Genomic DNA, 14301 nt, shown 5'->3' on the forward strand with positions numbered 1-14301 from the left:
TGGATTTCATCTTTTATTTTCAAGTATTTCACATGCATCCACACAAGAATAACACTAACACTGAAAACTGTGGTAAGAAGTCAGGTGTAGTTGGCACACATAATTGGTAGGGCTGGCTTTCCCACACAGCTCCTATAAATCATTTGTACTTGATTTCAGGAAGGTGACCTGTCCATTTCTAGGGCTTATAAAGGCTTCACACATAAAGATACAGACGTTTAACATTAACAGCTTATTATTGTCTACATTTCATCTGCTCAGCTACAGACTACTAGCGAAAAAATTATAACAAGGCAACTGTGAAACAAGAAATGAAAATGTTGCTGTCAAATTAACTCAAATAAAAAAGTGACACTAATACACAACATAAACACTAAATGTAATTTCCCTAATTTACTCCCAGAATAACAAATGACCTGTGAAATGTTTTATCTTTGGTCACACCAAGTTCCGAGTATTCTCCCTTTTTGATGCTCCGCAGACATGATTCCCTTGTGCATTGGTGAGATTGAATAAAAGAAAAAGCGGTGAGTGTCTTCCATCTCTAAAATTACATGATAAGAAACACAAAGACAAAATATTAAAATCCCAACTCAGTTCACACCAGGACCGGCTCATCAGTGACCTGCAAATAGAAGCAGAAAGACCGTTACAAATCCTCCTCAGAACAATCTGTAGGACTTGCTGTTATGATAACTCCCTCATAAAAGACATACCTGTGGCAGGTGACTGTTAGACCATCTCATACTGGTTGTTGGTGATGTATCGAGACAAGCAGCAGGCCAGGAACATCCCAATGAGCTGAAACCACAGTACACAAATTTCAATCTGTGGCCCAAACTGACATCTGAAAATTTTTTTTCTATGGCTTCCTGAAACCTTAAATTACTTAAAAAACAAAACATAACAAAAAAAACAAAAACAAAACAAGCAACAATTACTTCCTTTTTTGTGTTTTCACAGATTTACTTACATCTTGTATTCATTAGCAAGACGCATGACATCTGCATTAAATTATTCTGTTCTTTTGTCCCATTTTTAGTTTTTTTTTTTTTAAGTCAACGTTTAAATGATTCTCTTTCTTATACTTTGTTAATTCCTGGGTTTTGATATTTTTGTGTGGATGGATGCTGGATAACGTGGCAGCTGTACTGATCTGCTGAGGAGAAGAGAGCTGAATGTAAAAGCAAAGCTGTTCAGTTACCCGTCGATCTGCGTTCCTGCTCTCACTAATGTCCACGAGCTGTGGGCATCGTGGATATAAGAGACAGGAATTAGAAATGCCTCCTGGGACGCCTCCTATGTGAGGTGTTTCAAGCACTTTCAATTGGGAGGAGGCCAGGGGGCAGACCCAGGACATGTTTGACAGATACTGTCTCTCAGCTGGTTTGAGAACACTTCTGTGAGGAGCTGGAGAAGATGTCTGGGTGTCTATGCTTAGACTCCTGCCCCGACAACCAAGGTCAGTGACAAAAAAAAAAATTACTAGATGAATAATCAGACAATGTTACGGTAATTTAAACATGTTTTCTAACTATTCTTTCCTTATGGCTCATGTTTGAAATAAATTTAAAACATGGGTGATTATAGTGACCCATGTGATTTAGGGGCTGTTTAAACTGGGTATTTAAATGACTTTCATCATTACTGTAGCAATGTTGTTTGTTTACTCAGGTTTTGTGTTGGTTTCTGGAGACTTGGAAAGATTTTACATTTGTCTTAACTGGAAAGCACTTGGGTCAAGTCTACTTAAATAAAAGTGACTTGACTTCTCGTATGACTGGAAAACTGTGGCTATACCGCAGAACCACAAGTTGCACAGTTTTCCACTTATAACCTTCACTTACTCTAAGTCAGAGCTTTGCATGGAGCAGCCACACTAATGCTCAGACAGGCTACAAGTAACTGTAAACATTAACTACACTGTGAGTCACTCTGAAAGAACTAGGAAGATCCTTCTCCACACCTGTGCTACAATGGTGGAAAAGAAGTATACAAAAACTTCAGCATGACAAAGAACCAGTCGATAATATAGCATCTGTGAAAGATGATTATTAAGTGGAGGTATGAAAAGAATTTGGGGTAATTCCCAAATTTTATGGCTTTATAAATGCTTTAAATATCGATTCACGGGAGACTATGGTGACTGGCTTGATTTCGGGGCTTGTCTCAAGTGGCCACCTTTGGAGCGGCATGTTGCTGCTTTGTGCAAAAATGACCTACAGTGGGGCAAAAAAGTATTTAGTCAGCCACCGATTGTGCAAGTTCCCCCACTTAAAATGATGACAGAGGTCAGTAATTTGCACCAGAGGTACACTTCAACTGTGAGAGACAGAATGTGAAAAAAAAAAAAAATCCATGAATCCACATGGTAGGATTTGTAAAGAATTTGTTCGTAAATCAGGGTGGAAAATAAGTATTTGGTCACCTCAAACAAGGAAAATCTCTGGCTCTCACAGACCTGTAACGTCTTCTGTAAGAAGCTTTTCTGTCCCCCACTCGTTACCTGTATGAATGGCACCTGTTTGAACTCATCATCTGTATAAAAGACACCTGTCCACAGCCTCAAACAGTCAGACTCCAAACTCCGCCATGGCCAAGACCAAAGAGCTTTCGAAGGACACCAGGAAAAGCATTGTAGACCTGCACCAGACTGGGAAGAGTGAATCTACAATAGGCAAGCAGCTTGGTGTGAAAAAATCAACTGTGGGAGCAATCATCAGAAAATGGAAGACATACGAGACCACTGATAATCTCCCTCGATCTGGGGCTCCACGCAAGATCTCATCCCGTGGGGTCAAAATGATCATGAGAACGGTGAGCAAAGATCCCAGAACCACACGGGGGGACCTGGTGAATGACCTGCAGAGAGCTGGGACCACAGTAACAAAGGTCACCATCAGTAACACACTACAACGGCAGGGAATCAAATCCCGCAGTGCCAGACGTGTTCCGCTGCTGAAGCCAGTGCATGTCCAGGCCCGTCTGAAGTTTGCCAGAGAGCACATGGATGATACAGCAGAGGATTGGGAGAATGTCATGTGGTCAGATGAAACCAGAGTAGAACTTTTTGGTATAAACTCAACTCGTCGTGTTTGGAGGAAGAAGAATACTGAGTTGCATCCCAAGAACACCATACCTACTGTGAAGCATGGGGGTGGAAACATCATGCTATGGGGCTGTTTTTCTGCCAAGGGGACAGGACGACTGATCCGTGTTAAGGACAGAATGAATGGGGCCATGTATCGTGAGATTTTGAGCCAAAACCTCCTTCCATCAGTGAGAACTTTGAAGATGAAACGAGGCTGGGTCTTCCAACATGACAATGATCCAAAACACAGCGCCCGGGCAACAAAGGAGTGGCTCCGTAAGAAGCATTTGAAAGTCCTGGAGTGGCCTAGCCAGTCTCCAGACCTCAACCCCATAGAAAATCTGTGGCGGGAGTTGAAAGTCCGTGTTGCTCGGCGACAGCCCCAAAACATCACTGCTCTCGAGAAGATCTGCATGGAGGAATGGGCCAAAATACCAGCTACTGTGTGTGCAAACCTGGTAAAGACCTATAGTAAACGTTTGACCTCTGTTATTGCCAACAAAGGTTATGTTACAAAGTATTGAGTTGTATTTTTGTTATTGACCAAATACTTATTTTCCACCCTGATTTACGAATAAATTCTTTACAAATCCTACCATGTGGATTCATGGATTTTTTTTTCACATTCTGTCTCTCACAGTTGAAGTGTACCTCTGGTGCAAATTACTGACCTCTGTCATCATTTTAAGTGGGGGAACTTGCACAATCGGTGGCTGACTAAATACTTTTTTGCCCCACTGTACAAGTGATTTTAGCAATGCACACTGGGCAACGTGGCTCAATAAACTTGAGTCTGATATCAGAATGTAGACTGTATGAGGGGAATAACTGCTGAATCAGAGCCAAGATGCACAGCCGCTGTGGCTCTGCTCTAGGTCTCCATGCTACGTCCCCCTTGGTGCAGTCTTGAGAACAGCTGGAGAACACATCACACAAACAAGCTTATGTTGCCACATTTCAACTAGATTTTCTCTCACTGTTGGAAATCATTTCCTGCTGTGTTCCTGTTTGTTGGTTAGTAGAGGTGGGTCACAGCAAAAAAAAAAAAAAAAAATCAAGACAAACCCTCCAGCTGATCTGCCCGTCCTTTTATTTTCATCCTAACGTGGTGAAAACTGAGCTTTTTCATTAATAGAACAGAGAGTAGAAACATCCTGTCTCAAAGTGACGATGAAAAACCTTTTCTTATACTTATTACTTTGAGGCAGACTGCTGCGATTCCTTAGGCTTAAAACATTCCTTTTTGTTAAAGCAGGATCAGGTGAGCCTGAAACATTCCCATAGTCACATTAATACAGTGAGGATTTTTCTCCACTCCTCTTTTCAATCCTGACGTGTTTACATGCCAATACTGCACGTCACAAACTTTTGTCTACTCTCCCACAGTTTGTGTTCTGTCCTCGCCTCTCTGTGGTTGCCTCTCCCCGAGGGTGGTTTTGCTGGGCGTTCTTTCTTCCCACAGTCACCAAGTCCTTGCTCATAGGATAATTTGGTTGTTGGGCTCTCTCTCTAACATTTTAGGGTCTTCACGTTATAATATAAAGTGGCTTGGGGTGACCGCTGTGAATTGGCACTACATAAATCACATTTAACTGAATTAACATAGGTTGGTTATTACTTCAAGAAAAACAATACTAATTGGTTCCTACATCCGGCTTCAATTGTTCAGCTTTTCTTTGGTTTGTAGCCACAAACGGTTTCCATATAACAGAATATTAGACATACCTGAAAGAAGGCAATTCCAAAAGAAATCCCAGCAATTATTCCCAGGTTGTTCTCCATTGTGGTGCTTACCAGCACAAAGCAGCCCTTCACAACAGGAAAAAACAAAAAAAACCCTCAGAATTAAACAAAGTTATATTGAACCAAAACCTTTTACAAATACAGCTGACCATCTTTGAGATGAACTGCTTGTTCCAAACTCACCGTTGTGTACACCACATTCTCAGCCTTGGCAAGATCCTTCAGTGTTTCTGGTGAGCAGTTATCGCTGTCTTTACAGCAGCTGACCGGGATGCCTTTCTCTTGAAAGTACTTTGTATTGTTCCAGTCTGTGTAATTATACACCCCGCAGCAGTGCAACTAAAAGCAAAGAGTCACAACAAAAAAAAAGAAAGAAAACAAAGCTATGTTGTGGATTCTCCCTTTGAGAAGACAGTGATGAAAGCAACATGGTTCAAGGAGAGTGCTCCTGTGCGTTCAGTGTTGAGTTGACCTTTAAAATGTTCATATAAACAAGAGCCCTCTGGTGTGTACAGAGAAACATAAAGTCAGATAAATGCAACGCCACTAGGGTGATGGAAAATCTCCCACTTACATTCCTCTGGATGGTGTCCACTGGATTCTTGCTCTCCGTGCCGTTGTACTTTATCACTGCGTTTTTATAGCCGTTGTCCAGTGTGGCTTTGATCTGATGAGTTCAAAATAAAGGCGTCACATACATAACAGAGGGGTTGACTTTGAGTTGTGCTAGCTGAAACCTGACAGAGATAACGGGTATCACAATAGTGGTATTCATCTTTTCGCTGCACACGCTGCACACGCTCATGTGATTGCACGACTTCACCGTTTGTGATGTTGAACTTGTTTTAACCTGTTTCAAGAAACTTTCACCCATGAAAATAAATGACAAACATTCCCTCAGTGTCATGTTACAGTTTCATTTTGATTCAAGCGTACCAACTGTAAGTTTAACCCACCTCATGTCAAAAAATATTTCCATTTCCTCACCTCATGCCTGAAGATGAAGCCTGAAACTCCAGCCACGAGCTCAGCCAGGAAGACCAAGGTCAAAAACATGGCATACTGAGAAACACAAAAGACAAAAAACAGTCATGCAAGGTTATTTCTGAGACTGGGAATGTTTCCTACTGCTCTTTCACCGACCAGTTTGAGCATCCACGGGCTGCCACGGCATGTGGCGAAGCAGCCGAACAGTCCGAAGATAACGATGATGGCTCCGGTCCCGATGAGGACATATGGCGCGTTGGTGCTCTCCTCAGCAGCCAGGGAGAAATAGGTCTCCAAGCTTACCTTCCCCCACACGCCAACGGCCAGCAGGATCACGCCTGTGACCTGGAGACAACAGAAGAGCGAGTCAGCTCAAGAATCAAAGATCAACAGAGAAACGCAAGGAAGGCTTTTAGGACCTGTGACTGATACGGGTCAAGCCCAACCAGTTACTTAAGAGTGTGGTTAGCATTCAGGAACACAATCATTTCATTTCAATTTATTATGTAGCTCTAGGGAAAATCATAAACAATGAGCAGCTTAATTAAAGAAAGAGAAAGCTAATTAATTTATCTGTGGATCACCAGGGGGGGAAATATCTACTGACTTCAGCTTCCAAAATATAAAGATCTCTTTTTTGTCACATATGATAATAAAACCATTTTTTGGTAATTATAGACACTTAAAAACATTTTAAATCTATTATTCTGCATGTGTATGTACTCTGACAGACTGGTGATCTACCTTGAATCTCACTTTTACTTGAGAACCGTGTCGGTCTGCATCCAGAGAAAACACAATTTCCCTTAGCGACTTCCTTTATTAAATCTGCACTGATCTCAGGGGAGCAAATGTAGATGAGGCAGGGGGTAGATTGTATCTGAGGCAAACAGGATACAGCCTTTCCGTTCACAATACACGCTTAATATGCTGTGGATTATTCATCTACCCGCCTCGCGTGTTTTAGTAAGAACACGCCTGGGATTCGAGCCTCAGTCTGTGATTTAATCTCAATCTCAGCAGCTTTTCCTTTAACGCTCCCCCACACAAGTCATTAGCCTGAGGGGAGGCATCGGCTCAGCCAGGCAGCAGCAATAAATTGTCAGATAAAAGCACAGCCCTGAACTCTGTGTTAGCAGAAGCAGGAGCCTCACAGGGCTGTTTGCTCAGAGCAAAGACTAACACTGAGAACAACTGTAAGCATCTGTTTTCCTCCACAGACAAGCTTGTGTTTGTTTGTTTCGTTTTGTGAAGAAACATGATTTAAGCGTAAATGGGTCCGGCAACAAGAAATTACTGTTGCGTTTATTTTTGGTTATTAAACTGTGAAAATAATAAAACATGTTATTTCCCAACTGCAGAAATTTAAACCACAAGCTCTAATTTGAAGATATATTCAGTTTTTTTACTCCTGTAAATAACAAAGGGAAGCAGGGTTTCACTGATATATTACCTGAAGATGATAACAGGTGATAATTGCTCTGCTTTTTAAAAATGTGCAAATTAGATCAGGGTTTTTCCTACTTCAAAATAAGCCTGTGTATAGTTAAAGCAACAACATTAAGTAGTTGCATTTACTTGTTCCTGATAAACACGTTTTAACCTGAGTCAGGAAATCAAAGTAAAACCACTTTTGATCAACGTCATCACCCCCCCCTGCTGATAAACAGTGCATTTTGCTGTAACTTCTGGCAATCTGATTAGTAAAAAAAATATTTTATGCATAAGTTTATGAAACCCCTATTTAAATGTTTTTAATTATGATCAGATTACATTGTCATTTGGAGTTGCCAACATGTTTCTAATGCAGGAAAGACACTGAAGATCAATTTGATCTGTTTTGGCTGATTAACTCTTCAGACAGTGTGTTAACTGAAAGTTGGGTCATTATATTAAAATGAGGCATTGTAAACAGAATAGTTGATCCTCTGTAGGCCACTATATCAGACTTTTGTGCCCTTTTATTTATTTATTTTTTTAAATTGGCCCACAAAAGTCAGTTAATTTATATACCACTAGTTAAAAACAAACAAACAAACAAAACAAACAAGTAAGCTTTGAGCCCCTGTAGGCTCATCCCTGCTGTTATTGTTGCTGGAGACACGCTGACTGCTGTGAGCCTACAGCAAAGTTTAACCAAATATCTGAGAGTCTAAGCTTGCAGTTTGCACACGCACATCTTTAATTAAACACTTACTAATTCAGCTTCGCTGTCACGGTGTAAAACAAACCGGCTTGGATTGGAGAAGCTAAAAACATCACCATCTTTAAAAGTTTGCTTCAAAAGGGAAGTGGCTGGTGGAAACACAGTCACTGGTACAAAAAGAGGAAGTGGCAACAAGTTGCCCAATGCACTTTTTCACTAGCCCCACCAAAAAAAAGAAAAAAGAAAAAAAAAGGGGGGGCCCAAAATAAACTAGCCAAAAATAAATGCAGTTTTTCATTTTTATTAATGAATTTTTCTTCTAAACATTTGTACTTCCCTAAGGAAAACCATCCAACCACAGCTGCAAATTAGCACTAGATCAAATGAAATAATCTATGTACAAAATTAAATGATTAACTGTGGAGCTTTAAACAGTTTTGTTTAGAGTAAACAAGAAATCTGAAGAGTTATTCTGCACTCCAATCTGGGTTTTATTCCATAAATCATCTCATGTAGTATTCTTGTTGCACGTGTATATAAAAACCCAGCTTCAATGAAATGTCATCTTATCATGATATGAAACTGAGCTGCAATCATCAAATTATCTCTGACATTTTCAGACAAAACCATTAATCATCTACTCATAAAAAAATAACAGTTTCAGCAAACTGTGTGGAAGAAAAATTACTAGTTGAAGCCGTACATCAAATCCTCTAATCTGAGAAGTATGCAGAGGTTTTGAACAACAGCTGTGCATTAAAAAGAAAAGGGGAACAAAAAACTGAGAACTAGATGAGATGAAATGCTAGGATGAGATGATCACTATATGGCAGCACAGGTTAACAGCAACACAAACTGAGAGTTTTTATTCCCCAGAGTTACTGCAAGACTCTTTTATCAGACATTAATAGCAGTGTACTGATTTATCTGCCAAGGGGTGTAACAAAGGTAACTGATCACAGAGTGATGACGGTCAATCTGCTGTGTAACACCAATTTTACACTGGCTAAAGGCCAAAGGACACTGTGATGAGAGTGTGGCAACAAAAACAAAGTAAACCAACAACATACATCTAATGGCATCGACTACTGCCCAAAATGTTTGCTAGTTCTACTGATGGACTGGTAAATGAGCAAAATAACCACTATAGCCGATTATACAGGCGACCAGGTGCCTTGTCCCACACTTTGTCTGGCTCTAGTTTACACAAGTCACGATATGTTATCTCACAAGAAAAAATGGGTCTCAAAGCAGATATATGAATGCATCCCGAATGTTTAGCAGTAATGTGGCACAAGGTCAACAATTTTAACAGTTTAACGGAGAAACGGGAGGAATGCAGTCAAATTAAAAGCCTTCCACAAGTCACCTGGGATCGGGTCACAATATTAATTTCCTCGTAGTTAATTAAACATTAAGTTTAATTAAGTTTCAGTCAGACATAAGATGTAATGTATTTACTTTATTAAATATCCGTTAAAAAAACAAAAACAAACAAACAAACAAAATAAAATGTGACACTGAGGTTTGAGAAGTGCATTAGTGACTTTATTAGTGTACTTTAACGGCTAACGGCAACTTCCAGGGGTAATAAAGGCGAACACTGGGTGGATTTTTTTCCACAAGTGGTTATTACCGTCGACATAAAACTATCTCTACTCTGACTCGTGGACATTTTTTTCAGAAAATTTAACTTGTGCAGTGATTTCAAGAAACCGTGTCGTGAGCCTCGTTGGCAAAGCCGCTGCTCGGAGCCCATTGTTGCTCCTTCGTTAGCCTGTAGCCCCCTACTCCCCTTCCCTTTTGCAAGTCCGGCGACTCACCCAGAAAATCAGGCTGTAGGATATGAGGAAAGTCTTCAGGCAGGTAATCACTGGCTTCGTCTGAAGCCGGCGAGACGGTGGCGACATGTTGGAGTTTAGTTTTTTAACTGAAAAAAAGAGGAAAAAACTTCACTTCCCAGCGTCCAGAAACGAAGAGAGAAGAAGGGAAAAAAGTTCTGGATCTGAGGAGAGAGGGGGAAGTGTCGTCACTTACCCAGACTCACTTTCCTGGAGGATAAACAGCTCAGCTGGACAGACTAGCGTCAAGTCCGCAACAGCGACAGCGGTAAAACACCACACGCGCAAACAGCTATCAAAATAAAAGCCCAGCTGCGACGGGTTTTTTTTTTTTTTTTTTTTAAGGGAAACGGTGTCCAACATGCGGTCCGGGGGCAGAATTGGGCCGCCACAGGGTCCCACTCGGACTGTTTGATGTGAAGTCATTTACTGCTTCAGTTTTTCAATATAATTAATTTCTTCTTGTTTTCTGCTGATGTTAGCCTTCCTGCACAGGAGTGATACTGTATGGCAAGCATTTCTAGACCAATACCAGCTGATGGAACCATAAGGAGGTGCAAGCGGTGGGAAATGTTCACAGCTTTTAGTGTTACCAGCTGTTCCTGCGCATGGAGGAGAGGCTGGGTGCTTCCTTTACTTAGTGAGGGACTGGGAGTTAGTGAATGGCTGTTTACCTGTGAGTGATTCTGCCTGTGCAGCAGTAGTTTTCATTTTCCTTGCCAGGATAGACCATTTTTTAGGATTTGTTTCTGTGTTTAGACCCCACACATAGGGGTGGAGGAGTCCTGTCAACAGACCTGTCACCAAGTTATTCTAATGATTGTATGTTTAATCTCTTAATCATTTGTTATCTCATAAGGCCATTTGTTTTTTGTAAAACAGGCTGCAGCATGAGCCCAGAAGCTCATAAATTTAGCAATTCCTGGCTAATTACATCCCATCCCCATAAGAAATGGTTCTGACTTCCAAGAATTGCAGTTGTCCCAGTTTGCTGTGGTATTCATGATTGTGGCTTTTTGGCTGTGCAGGGTTTATAGTGTGATTTTGATCAACTGAGTTATCCACTTGCTGTGTAGCGTTTGGGTCTGAGGCAAATTTGCAAAGTGTCACGGTCCTGGGTCATTTTGACCCAGCATTTTCAGTTCTTATATTCCTTTGTATTATGGTTTGTATTCTGATCCTTTTGTCATGCTTTGTTTATTAGTATTATTCTATGTTTCAGTTATTCTTTGTGAGGGATTAGTTCTTAGGTTGTGTCTCTCGTTTAGTATAAGTTCAGTTCAGTGTCTGTTTCCTGTTTCCCGTTTTATTGTGAAAGGTTGTGCCTCATCTCAGTGTGTCTAGCTCCCCGTGTCTCGTTAGCCCAAACCCTCCCAGCTGTGTCTCCCTCCTGTTTTCCATTCCCCGATTACTCCCCTGTGTATATAAGCCCTGTGTTTTCCTGCGTTCTCTGTCGCCTCGTACCCTCAGCTAGCTGTGTGTTCTGCTTCTGTGTTTAAGCACCTGCGCCAGTTTAGTATTTCTTTTCCAGTGTTTCCGTCCTGTGTTCAGACTTTTGTTGGTCTTTTGGTGAGTTTAGTTAATACGAGGTTTTTCCCAGCAATAAAGCTGCGCTTAAGTTTAACTTCCCTGTCTGAGTCCTGCATTTTGAGTCCACCACTCCTGCTTGCCTGCCTGCCACACAGCCAATCTTGACACAAAGTGTGGATCACTCATTGAAGGCTGGACCAGAGATTTAATAAGGACATTTTTTTAATAAACTTAATTCTAAATGTCTTTTTTTGTCTTTAAAGAATCTGTTGAGTGCTTTTCAGCCTCTAAGAACTTGACCAGACCAGGTGTTCAGATTTTACAGAGATGGTGCTGCTTTACATTTTTCACTGATAAATAAGAAATCCCAGTTTTACTATAATACTAGCATATAGATTTTTCTCCTGTTCTGACTGTTCCACAAGTTTACAGACAAGCATGTTTTTTGTTAATTTGTTTGTTTTTCAACTATTTTCCCCGACCCTTGCAGTGCTCAACCTTTTCAACAAAGCTCACATTTATCTTATTTCAAACACCACCGGAAGTTGAATATTTTGTCTTTGGTATATTATGAGTTAAGGTTTGAGATCAGCTACAATTTTACAGTTCAGTAGTCACAGCTTTCTTCTGAGGCCTATAAACTGGATTGGTTTTCTAGGTATGTTCACATGAGTATGACCTTGTTGTAGAAGGACAATGGCTCATTGTTTTCGTCCTGGAATAACTAAGGCATTATTGAAACAAATATACACTTTACTAGAAGCTCAGTATGAAACAATAAATCATTTATTTTGAATCAATAATTTAAAAATTAATCTGAAAATTGTATATCAATCTATGACATCACCAGCCCCCTGAAGACATGGTCCTGCAGTTTGCAAACAGCAGCCAGTATTTTACTGCACATTTAATGTTAAGGGCTTAAAAAGGTGCAGACAGGCTGGTGCAGACTGGAAGAGATTTGCTGGCTTGCAGAACAGAGTGCTATTCAATTATTAATTAATAAGCTATTACACACTATAACACCACTGCTTGCTTCACATTTGTCAGGGCTGCGCTGTGTCCACGTGCTTTTATTTTGACAGTAGCACCGCTACTTCCTGTCTCCTGCAGTCGGTCTTTACAGTCCTTATAATTAGCTTCCTTCTGCTGATGTGGATGTGACACACGCGTCACAGCAGTCAGAGCAGCCTTGTAAATATGCGCTTAGTTGAAGATAAACACAAAGACTGATGCTTTTTTTCGTTCTCCAAATTGAATTTCTACTTGCATCGTGCTCTCCTCGTGCGATTTTCTAAACAAATTACATGTGATGATCCTTTTAAAAAAACAAAGCGTCGCATTAAATAGTGCTACATTTAATTACTACTAGACCGTGAGCTCTTTGTAAGTGTTGTGTATTGTGGGGGGACATATTTGGAGCATTTTGTAAGTTTATTTTGAAAGTAGCCCGTTTCATTAAAACAAAACAAAACGAAAAAAACAAAAACCCATCAGGCGTGATGTCACTGAAATAACATTATGAGATTATGAAATAAAGATCCATAACAGCTGATAACTCCAGTGCCATTGTATATATCAGATGGCAGCCTAAAAAATCTGCTGCTGCAAGTGAATTAGCGTATAGGCCTACTTCTTGCATGAGTTGAAGGGTGGAGTTTATAAAAGATTTTTAATCATGTTTAATGCAGCGATGGGTGGAAACACACACACACACACACACACACACACACACACACACACACACACACACACACACACACACACACACACACACACACACACACACACACTAGAAGCCCGTTAGTGCCACCAAGTGGTTTTTGTCTCTGTGATGAACTAGAAGAATCTTTCCTTAACAAAAGCTGAGGAGGCTGCTGCGTGAAAGGAGCGCTCGTTGTTGACTGTGGGGATTATTCAGACAACTCTTTTTTTTTTTAAAGCTTTCCTCAGTTTTATAGCTTCGTAGGTCTGTGTTGGACTCTGAGATTCTTGGAGTTGTACAAAAAAAGTTTGATCTCATCCAGGAGTGTCATCTCTGCGTTTCTGACATGCGCCTCAGCCGCTCTGTTGCTGTCTTCATCTTGTTCTTCACAGGTGAGTCCATGCGACAAACCTAGCGTGTACGAGACAAGAAAACAAAAATAAACAACAATTCAAATGTTAGGGGCTAGATTTCATCAAAGTACCACGTGATTACAGTGCACGATGTACTTTCCTGTGATCAAAGGAAAAGTACAGAATCAACAAAGTAAAACTACTCCTTAAGTTCCCAATGCAAAAACGTTTGCTCCCAAGGTTTTGGATAGTGCATATTCTGTTAGCAGAAACTAGATGGTGAAGTTGAAACAGAGGCTGAAACTAACGAGCAATCTGCTGCTTCTGTTTAGCTACAGTAACCATGAAAACTCATATTTCCAAAGCGTAAGTGACATCTCTGATAAAAAATGGGAAGCAGCAAGCTCTCATATTTATTAAGAGAGAGAAACCATGAAATCTTTGGCAAGTAAAGAATAACTTTAACTTAAAATAATGATTGTTTTGTTTTAGCTCAATCAATCAGTTGTTCGACTAAAGCTATCTAGCTATCTAAAGTAATCTAAAGTAACTACATCTGTCTGACAGTGATCTTCTTTTAAAGGAAAAGTTATTTAGTCTAAGTTTAGTATAAATTCAAGCATTGGTTTTGTTGCAAGTCTCAACTAAGACAAATTTGTATGAATATGTAATATATTAGATGGTTGGCCAAGGTTCAAGTCACTCATCTTCCCTGCAGCTGGGAAATACCTCCTCTGCAGTAAAGCCACTGGTATTAGATCCAGATGTGCTGCATTTTTTAGGTGAATCGATGAGTACAAATGGAGGTTCCTGCTCCATTTGTGCCTCCACAACATCTCCCAACATGCAACTGGCTAAAATCCAGGATAAGATGACTTTAAAAATGAGCTGAGCTTCATTTCTCT

At 40.4% G+C, this 14301-nt stretch overlaps 2 protein-coding genes across 3 annotated transcripts in view; one reads left to right on the forward strand and one right to left on the reverse strand.

Moving 5' to 3' along the window:
- On the reverse strand, positions 1 to 10134 carry tspan6 (tetraspanin 6). The gene is made up of 9 exons (XM_026145600.2): positions 10005 to 10134; positions 9791 to 9897; positions 5978 to 6166; positions 5822 to 5896; positions 5409 to 5501; positions 5018 to 5173; positions 4817 to 4900; positions 717 to 801; positions 1 to 625 (listed from the first exon to the last, which is right to left on the reverse strand). Exons 2-8 carry the CDS (start codon positions 9875 to 9877, stop codon positions 733 to 735), a joined length of 753 nt encoding a protein of 250 aa, XP_026001385.1. The 5' UTR covers positions 9878 to 9897; positions 10005 to 10134; the 3' UTR covers positions 1 to 625; positions 717 to 732.
- srpx2 (sushi-repeat containing protein X-linked 2) overlaps positions 10024 to 14301 on the forward strand; it is an 18467-nt gene continuing 14189 nt past the window's right edge. The window contains exon 1 of one of the 2 annotated variants that reach the window (XM_080308389.1): positions 10024 to 10076. Coding sequence is in view for 1 of the 2 variants with exons in the window: in XM_026145633.2 (XP_026001418.1) it covers positions 13390 to 13435 (46 nt within the window). In the remaining variant the exon portion in view is untranslated. Of the gene's footprint in view, positions 10077 to 12790; positions 13436 to 14301 lie in introns of those variants that run through there. The other variant, XM_026145633.2, reaches the window with a different exon arrangement.

The sequence above is a fragment of the Astatotilapia calliptera genome, chromosome 2, assembly GCF_964374335.1.
Source record: "Astatotilapia calliptera chromosome 2, fAstCal68.1, whole genome shotgun sequence".
NCBI classification, from domain to species: Eukaryota; Metazoa; Chordata; class Actinopteri; order Cichliformes; family Cichlidae; genus Astatotilapia; species Astatotilapia calliptera.